The sequence below is a fragment of the Octodon degus genome, unplaced genomic scaffold (assembly GCF_000260255.1).
Source record: "Octodon degus isolate 3935 unplaced genomic scaffold, OctDeg1.0 scaffold00235, whole genome shotgun sequence".
NCBI classification, from domain to species: domain Eukaryota; kingdom Metazoa; phylum Chordata; class Mammalia; order Rodentia; family Octodontidae; genus Octodon; species Octodon degus.
The window spans coordinates 2,624,638-2,634,215 of record NW_004524811.1 but is presented as its reverse complement, the minus strand read 5'-3'; the positions used below and the strand labels follow the sequence as shown (position 1 = coordinate 2,634,215).

Below are 9,578 nucleotides of genomic sequence, written 5' to 3'. Positions count from 1 at the left end.
AAGTGCTGGGATTACAGGTGTGTGCCACCAAGCCCAGTCTCTCAGCTGGTTACATTTCTTGACACATTTAGTTTGCACCAGTAAGCAGTATAGAACACTGGGAGAAAACAAGATAGGCAAAGAAAACATTGTTTGGAGGGCTAATGAGAGCTAAGATGGGAGGAGTGTGAGGTGGGTGACTGGGGAGAGATGGGCTGTGGGTGTGCACTTGACCTTGAACTTGTGATCTTCCTGCCTCAGCCTCTCAGAGCACTGGGATTGCAAGCATGTGCTACCACACCTGGCTCAATATCTTCTAATATCTTAGGAAACTTTTGTACACAGAGATTTATGGATACTTTCACTTCAGGCACAAACCCAAAATATCAGCGTTGCAATGTAAAAACATAGTTTTCATCGTGCTCTCAAATTCAACATGTAAATCTTGTTATATATATTTTTATCTACCTAAATAAGAATAATTATCTTCACTCACATTCATAAGAATAATTATCTTCATTCACATATCTTCATACAGACATTCACATAGTAAATGTCTTTAAATAATTCGTCTTCTTTATAAACTCAGTTAATTATGTTTCTTGAAACATTTAATTTGCATTAGTAAACTGAATACATTCAATTATCTTTTATATATTTCACATGCTTGACAGGGTAAATTTACAAATGTAATTGAACTGTAGGTAAATCTTTTAAATAATCTTGGAAATCCAATGAATTAAACTTATAAATGAATGAAATTAAGTGTTTTATCTGTATGAATGTCATTTTAAAATTCACCAAATTTTCTTCAGCTTCAAGTAACAAGTTCAAATTAATTACACGTTCAAAATCAGTGGTGAAAATCAAATGCACTAGATTTTTTTTTTTGCAATGAAACTCTTTAAATACTAAGTATGTTAACAATCCTGAACTTCATAGAAGTGTAAGTCTGATTTATCTCATCTCTGTACTGAATCCTTGATATTCTCAGAGTTAGAAAGTCGCAGGGAGCAGATCTATCTTCTTAGAGCTACTACTAGAGTTCCTAGATTAAAAAAAAAAATTAAGACTACAATACTATTACTGGTCAGACATCTGAGATTGGTCATGGAACTTGAGGCCAAAAGATACACAGATAATTTCAACTCAACTGTAATTCCACATGCCAGACATTTTTATGTGCATAGGAGTCCTGCCCAACTACTGGGCCACATTTTTGATATTAGTTTATTACCAATGTGGGCTATAGCCTTACACAAGTTAGATAGAGCTTTACCTATTTTTTAAAAATTATTTTAATATTTTGTATCTGATTTAAATAGATGAAATGTGAAACATCATCCTTGTAACTCCTTTGATTTGCATTTATTGAATCCATTTACTATTTAATTGAATTCTGTATTATTTTAAAGGATCCTGAGTTTATTACATAGCTTCTCTGCTTTCTAGTTAATACTTTGAAATCATTCCAAGGATTTCCACAAGTAGATAAAATATTTAGTGTACATTTAGCATAATTAGCATAGTTATGTTTATTATCATAATAAATAAATGCAAAGTGACAAAATTAACATCAACAGAAGTGCAGGTGAAAAACATTGTTTAAAAATGCAATTTATGTTAACTTTTCTCCTTTTGAGTGTCTTTGTGCAGTCTTTGGTTTTTACAGATTCAAGTTATTTTAGTGAATTATACCCATTATCCTCATGATATCCAAATATCATGTCCTAACCTGGGAGGATCTCTTTAAGCAGGTTCCTGTGTCTTTAATGTTGCCTCATTTATTTTGAAGGAATTTCTTTTTCTACAACAAGAGATGTCAGACTCCTCTTAAAATTCTTCTCTGCAATGTTAGTATTTATTAAGTAGTCCTGAGTGCTGTTCACCATGTGACACTGAGGTTACTTTTGCTCCAACTTGTGAGTGCTCAAATTACTTTGTCTAGAATCATCTGTGATCACCTCACGTTCTCGGTGTCTCATCCTTTGTGAAGTTTACTTTCAGTTTGATGACATCAGCCTTTGAGATAGCTGGCCCTTCTAACGTAGAGGCAGCTGTCCACAAATGGCTATCAAGGGGGAGACCGTGGGTAGGGGTGGGTTCCAGCTTCCAGTAGGTTCAGCCATCTGGTCCACCAGCCACCATGACTCAATGCATAGTTATGTGCTACTCAGTCTTCCTTCCTGAAGCAGAATCTCAGGCAGCATTTGACTAAGTTTAATATTCTCTAGTCTTGAAATGAAACTTTTTCAATTTTCTCTCTCCTTTCTATCATTTTCCTCTCTTTTCTGTATAACATTCAGCCACTGACAAGATATGGTCATATCAAACTATGTGTTTACCTTATAATGTTAATTAATGTTTGCTGTAACTGGTGTAACTAGTCATTTAATGACATGTTTAATGCAGAGGAAACAATGATCAAAGGTAGAAAAGCATTCAGTGGATTTGAAGAAGGAAATAATCATAACGTGGCCCTCAGCTCACTGGATGAGAAAAGAGGAAGGCTACAGTTAGGCAGGAGATTGTGTTCAGAGTAGGATGATGTCTTGGTTGTTGTTCCACCCACTCTGCTAACTACTAACTCTACTTAGAGGTAATGTCATTAACTAAGAGAGTCAGAAAAGTTGGAATGCATTTTCAGTTTTGGAATGGGAATTAACACTTGTAAAAGCATACAAAATAGATATTTTTTAGAGGAAAAAAAGCAGCTATTTCCAAGTTTGTCTGCTGAAGTCCAGCATTTGTGTGTGAGACAATGACTGTTTTTTTTTTTTTTTTTTGGTACCAGGGATTGAACTCAGGAGCTTGCACTTGTCAGGCAGGTGCTTGTGCCACTGAGCTATATCCCCAGCCCTGATGACCTCTTAGTTACTTACTTTTCATGGAATTTTACAAGATATGAAATCATTCAAAATTATCTACAATCACTGGGAGTGAGTTATAAAGTTAAGTGAGGGATAAGAAAATATACTGGATATAGGCTTGAAGCTAGTAAAAGGATTTTAATTTTGATGAATTGGCCCATGATCATCATGATTTATCTGAATTTAAAAAGTCATAACTTTCTAAAATCAATTTTAAAGTAAGATCTTTAGAGTGAAGGGCATAGAGTTGTTTTTTTTTCTGAAACATTTAAATGTAAAATTTAAAGATTATTTCTGTTGTTTTCACAGGTGGTACCATAGAAACATTACCAGAAATCAAGCAGAACATCTATTAAGAAAAGAGGTAATTCAACGCATTTGCAAATAAGTCATGAATATTTTCAAAATTTCTGAGACAGTATATTGTGAACACTTTAGCCAAAATGATGCATTCCGTCTTATGCTTTCTAATTTTTTTTTTGAACCGGAGATTGAACTCAGGCCCTTGTACTTGCCAAGGAAGCGTTTATTCCACTGAGCCATCTCCCCGGCCCTAATGCTTTCTAATTTTAAAATGCTGTCATAATTTCATTCCTATTACAAATTTTCTAATAAGTTGTAAGTCAGATGTGTTTGTCTCAGATCATGTTTTCATCATGATTTCAGAAATATAATAATTTCAACTTCAGCATACTGAAATTACATTATTCAGACCCGCCGTTTGCCAGTGGAGTCCATGTCTGAGGTGCCCGTGTAGCTTTTGCATTAAAGGTAACCAAGAGACCCTCAAATCTCATGAACTCAGCCTAGACACGTTAAAACCACAAGTACAAAAAAGCACATAGTGCTTTCAGTTTCTCTGTTCTTTGGAAACTAAGGAGGAGAATACAGTAGCCAGAATATCACACTCAGATCAAAACTACTTATTCAGGTCAAACCAAAACAAAATTGCATACAGTTCAAATTCCCAACTGGCGGTAAATATTAACCTTGGGGAAATGTACAGTCAAAACCAGAAGCCAGGTAAGAGGCACAATGTCATTACACACTGTTGTCGGATGTTGAGGAAACCTAGAGAGGTGACTGAGAAAGAATAAGTTCTGTAACTAGAAGCTTAATGATGCTAATCCTCAGAACGCAGAGAAAACCCACTTCAGAGTGAGGGGCACAGGGAGGATATGGGACCAAGACCCAGCCTCAGATAATGGTGGCTGGAGGCTCAACAGGCACCCCTCTACTCGCAAAGAGGGAATTAGATATGGCAGCATACACAGTGTCCTCCCGGGACGCGCTCACAGGCAGCTTTCTGCACGGTAGCACTGTAGATCCAACATGCAGTGAGATGTTATGACAGCAGCAGGGCTGCAGAAGGGAAGTCCGAGCCTACAGCAGGCAGCTTGGCCCCAGGTGAGACGGCCCAGATTGTGGGGCTGTGCACAGTCAGCACGCTTCTAGAAAAAAATCAGACAAGACAAAGTTCTTTCCCTAGAGTGTAGGACAGGGAATTATGTGACAAGCTCCTACATTAATATTTACCAACAAATTTTAACTTGTTTTGTTTTTGTTTTTAGACAAGGGTATTGATACGTGATTCAGGATGGTCTTGTGCTTACTATGTATCTCAGGCTGGCCTCGAAATCATGGTGCTCCTTCTGCTTCAGCCTCCTAATGCTAGGGTTGCAGGCATGCACCTCCACACCTGGCCCAAATATCAACTTTTGGACATAATGTTTATGAAAGAAATATTACTTTATGGATATGGCCGATGCCTATTCCATCATCTCTTTTATCTTCCTCTGCTCCCCAGAGACAATGATAGATGGGTATGTTCTCATCTTGATTGTGTTTACATTTTTACCATCTAATGTAATGTTTACCACTCAACATAAAAGAAATCATATGTATTTTTTGTTAAACTATATGTTTTAAAAATTCACTCCTGGAGATACATATAAATCATCTACATTAATACTTCAGTATGAATATGTAATATATCCAATACTCAGGAACATTGAAATAACTTCTAACTTCTTAACTATTGCATGCAGTGCTATAAGGTACTTCTTTTAAAAGTCATCTTATACACAAGAGTGTAATGAAGTTTGTTTTTTTTTTTTAATGTATTTGGTACAGGGTCTAAGGGGTCTCACTACATAGATTGGACTTGTAGTGATCCTCCTGTTTTCAGCCTCCCAAGCAGTGGGATTACAGGCACACACCACCATGTCTGGTCTCAATCGCTGTCTCAGCGTGCCCTGAGGGTGGAGCTGGCACAGCATGCAGGAATCAAACTCTGATCATCTAGCGCTTGCCTAAGCAGACATGTTAGTCTGCTGAGCTATCTGGCCAGCCCCAAAATGGAGTTATTTAATCATAAGAATTGTACAGATTAATACTGGTAGATATTTTCTGTAAATGATTCAGAATTGTTGATTTCTTGAAACTAGCCACTCTTTCTGGTGAGGTGGAATCTCAGTGTTGTTTAATTTACATCTCTCGAATGACCAGTAACGTTGAATATTTTTTATATATTTATTGTTCATTTCTATTTCTTCTTCTGAGAAGTCTCTTGAATAGTATACATTTAGAACATGTTTTAGTATGTATTTTAAAATATTTTTCTTGTTTCTTTGTTGTCTAATGTTTATTTTGTAAAAAAATATTCTTGGTTTCAGTTCTACTTAGGGGTAGGGCATTTAAAATATATTCTTCTGGGTTGGGTTTCCTAATATTTTATTTAGCATTTGTCCTGTTAAGCTCAGAAGTGAATCCGGCTCGTCATTTTCCAGTGACTGCCTGATTTTATCAGGAAGGTTACACTAGCATCATAAAATGGAACGGTGTGCACTGAACAGAGGTTGTTCTCGTCATGGAGTCAGGTGTCTGGGCCATGCAAAGTGGTGTGGACACGCTGCTTTTCAAAACAGGTACACACACACATGCTGATTTAATTTTCTTTTCTTTTTGAGATGTTTGACAATTTATATTTACCTAGAGCATTGCTGATTTTTATATATTTATTTTCTAAATTATTACTTAAATTGTTCATCCAGTATCCTGTACTTTCTGTAGTTTTTATTTCTTTAGTATTAAGACTCAGTATGTTCCTATGATCTCAAACTAAAAGATTTTGAAGTTTTTTCCTGTATTTGTTCCCAAGCCACCAATTAAATTCTTTGTAGGAATTATAGTTTATTTTGTGTCCTTTCTGAGATATTTAATATGTATACTAAAAAGTACATGCGTATTCTTGTGTTGCTGTTTTCAGCAGCATGCTATTTGTGTGGGAAAAAAAGCCCTTCATATTTCGCTTTTTCACTCGGCCCTAAATATTGAGACTCTTCTGTGTAAGTACAAAAAGCTGTAGCTTGGATGTATCACAACCTTTCAAACCAGTTCTTTGTTATGGAAATTAAGTGGCGTATGTTATTTTACTATTAAAACAATGCTGTTATTAGTAAGCTGCATACATCTTGTCCCATTTTTGTAATTGCATTTATGGAATAAATCACCAAAGGTGGAAATTCTGGGTCAAAGACAACGTGCACTGCTAATGTTCACTGATGCTACGATGCTCGTTGCAGGAGTCGTATCACCTTATGCATTTAGCATATTAAATATCTCAGAAAGGACACAAAATAAACTATAATTCCTACAAAGAATTATCTTATGCATTTATCTCTTATTCTGGGGATGTGAAGTGTTTTCACACATTAGATTTTCTATATTTGTAATTCCCTTTTCAGCGAGTGGCCTGTTCGTACATTGTGGCTTTCCATGATTTTCTGTTGGGTTTTGATGCTTTTCTACCCAGGACCTGCATAGCTTTGTTAAGGAAATTAGTCTTTTGTGGTATGTGGCAGTATCTCCTTTTTCAGTTGATTCATTGGGTTTTTTTTTTTCCTGAATAATATTTGAATTTGTAAGTCTGAGTTTACTGGACAAATTCTTTCTTTCTTTCTTTCTTTCTTTCTTTCTTTCTTTCTTTCTTTCTTTTTTTCTTTCTTTCTTTCTTTCTTCTTTTTTTTAGTACAGGGACTCACTACACAGATTGAACTCGTAGTGATCCGCCTGTTTTCAGCCTCCCAAGTGCTGGGATTGCAGGCGCACGCCACCACGCCTAGTCTCAATTGATGTCTCAGCATGCCCTGCTGCCCCTCCAGCACAGCACGCGGGGGAATCGAATCCCTGGCCCCTGTCTGTTTAAGCAGGCGCATTAATCCACCAAGCTATTTGGCTGGTCTAAGCTTTTTTTTTTTTTTTTTTCTCATACCAGGGATTGAACTCAGTACCTTGAGCTTGTCAGGCAGGTGCTCATGCTACTAAGCTATATCCCTGGCCCCACTGGACAAATTCTTGTAAGGGTTAAGCATTAGAATTCGTTTTCCTACTCCAAGGTTATAAAATTATTTGTTTCTTTTTTTGTTTGTTTTTCAGTTTTTGATTTTTTGAGACAGGGTCTTGCTTCAGGCTGTCCTTGAACTCACTTTGGAGCATGGGCTGGCCTCAAATTCTCAGTGATCCTCCTGCCTCAGCCTCTCAAGAGCTGGGATTACAGGATGCACCACCATGCCTGGCAGAATACTGATGTTTTCTGATTGCTTGAATAGTTTGGTTTGGCACATTTATATCACTGATCCATTCATAATTTTTTGTGATCTAAGGAGTGAGCTGTGGACCTCTATTTCATTCGTGATGGCTGCCAAATACCCATCTTTTCTCCACTGGTTTGCCATTTCACCATAAACATGACGCATATCTTGGATGTATTCTAGAGGGCCGGGCTATTGCTCAGTGGACTGGCACCGGGCTGGCAGGTGCAAGGTTCTGAATTTGATTCCCAGTACCCCCTCCCTATATAAAAGTATAAAACTATTCTAGATACATGTGATTTTTGTCCATAGAATTATCTTGTCTGTTGAAAAAACATTCCTATTGGTTGTATTAAATGTACAGATTGATTTAAGAAATCTTTTTAGATTCCACAAATGAGTAGGATTTGTGAACCAATTTATTATAGGATACATTTACTGATTATTCATAAAGGAAAATCCAAAATTAGGTCCCTACTTTGGGCAAAAATACTTAGATAAATTAAATGCCTAATAAGAAAAGCAAAAAATTGTGTTCTCCAGGAGTTTTCCTTGTATAGCTTTTGTCTATTTATTTTTTAGTTTATTTTAAGGTATCTTATATTTTGTGTTGCTATTTTAAATGAACATATGGTCTTGTGTTTACTTATGAAAGCTTTTGAATTCTGGGAGTTAATTTTGTAACTGATGACTTGGTGAATTCTCTCTCTCTTTACTTCGTAGTAGCTTTCAGTTGCTTCTCTTTGGATATATATATATATATATTCTTACCAGCAGAAAACAGTAATAATTTTAACTCCTCTTTACAATTTTAGTCTGTACTTCTCATTTTTGCCCCTTATTTAATTGTATTGGCTCATGTTCTCAGAACAGTATTAAATGCTAGTGCTAATACAAAGACTTATTCCTTTTGTCTTTATTTGAAATGATTTTTTCTTAAAATATAATATTAGATTTGAGACCAAAATAAATAAGTGCTACTGTGTTAAGGAAGTACCCATATGTTCATATTTTACTGAGAAATTTTGAAAATTGATAGTAGATGTTGACATTTGTCAAATGCCTTTCAGCATCTCTAGAGATGGTCATGTAAGTTTTCTCCTCAGATTATTAACATGATAAGTTATATTAATGACATTTCCAAAACTAAATTCTTCACATTTTTGTGTGTGTCCTTGTCCATCACAGCATACTATTTTTTGTGCTACTGTGTTCCCTTTGTTAAGATTTTACTTAGAATTTTGTGTTTATATAAATGAGGGTAGTTTGTAGTTTTCTGTGTAGTCCTTTCTTTAAGGATTAGTGCTTCATAAGGTGCAACCAGGGTGCTTTTTCATGTTTTAGTGTTTTTTAGTGGAACCGGGGATTGAACTCAGGGCCTTGCGCTTGCCAGGCAAGCGCTTATTCTACTGAGCCATCTCCCCGGTCCCTTCATGTTTTAGTCCTTTAAAAACAAGATTCATTTTCTATTCAGTAGGTTGTAAAGATTTTAAGAACTTTTGGATTAAGTTTTATATTTTGATGGTTAATTATCTATTTAATTCAAGTTTTCAAATTTATTGTATAGAGTGAAGGAAAATTTTTTTTTCTTGATCCTTCATTTTTCTTGCCTTGTTTATTGTTTTCTTTCTTTGTTTTTAAATATATTTGGTTGCTGCAGGGTCTCACTACACAGCTTGGACTCATGGTGATCCTCCTGCTTTCAGCCTCCCCAGCGCTGGGATTACAGGTGTGTGCCACTATGCCCAGACTCTGGCTGGCTTAGCCTAACCTGAAAGCCAGGTTGGTGTGGCATGTGGTGCTGGGGATGGAGCTGCGATCCTTGAGCTTGCCCAAATTTGCCTAAGCAGGTGTGTTATCCAATGAACTATCTCACCAGTCCCAGTTTGTTTTTGATAGATTCTCACCAGTAGTTAGTGACAGGATTAGTGAGCTGTTTTTTACTTTTGCCCAAAGAATCAGAGTTTGAACTTAATTACTAGTTGTGTCACATTCTTGTTTCTGTAATTTCTTATATTTTGATTGTATGTTTCCTTCTATTTAGGCTCATTTTATAATTCTTACTCTAAACTACTCAGTTAGGTATACTTGTTTTATTTTATTTTTGTTTATTGTTACAAATGATGAGGCCATGAGT

The 9,578-nt window shown here is 36.1% G+C and overlaps 1 protein-coding gene across 2 annotated transcripts in view; it reads left to right on the top strand.

Moving 5' to 3' along the window:
- The window catches only part of Txk (TXK tyrosine kinase), a 52,860-nt gene that overhangs the window by 5,286 nt on the left and 37,996 nt on the right, over positions 1–9,578 (top strand). For both annotated transcript variants that reach the window (XM_004645665.2, XM_023706004.1), the window contains exon 5: positions 3,159–3,213. In XM_004645665.2, the coding sequence (XP_004645722.1) occupies positions 3,159–3,213 (55 nt within the window). The remainder of the gene's footprint in view (positions 1–3,158; positions 3,214–9,578) is intronic.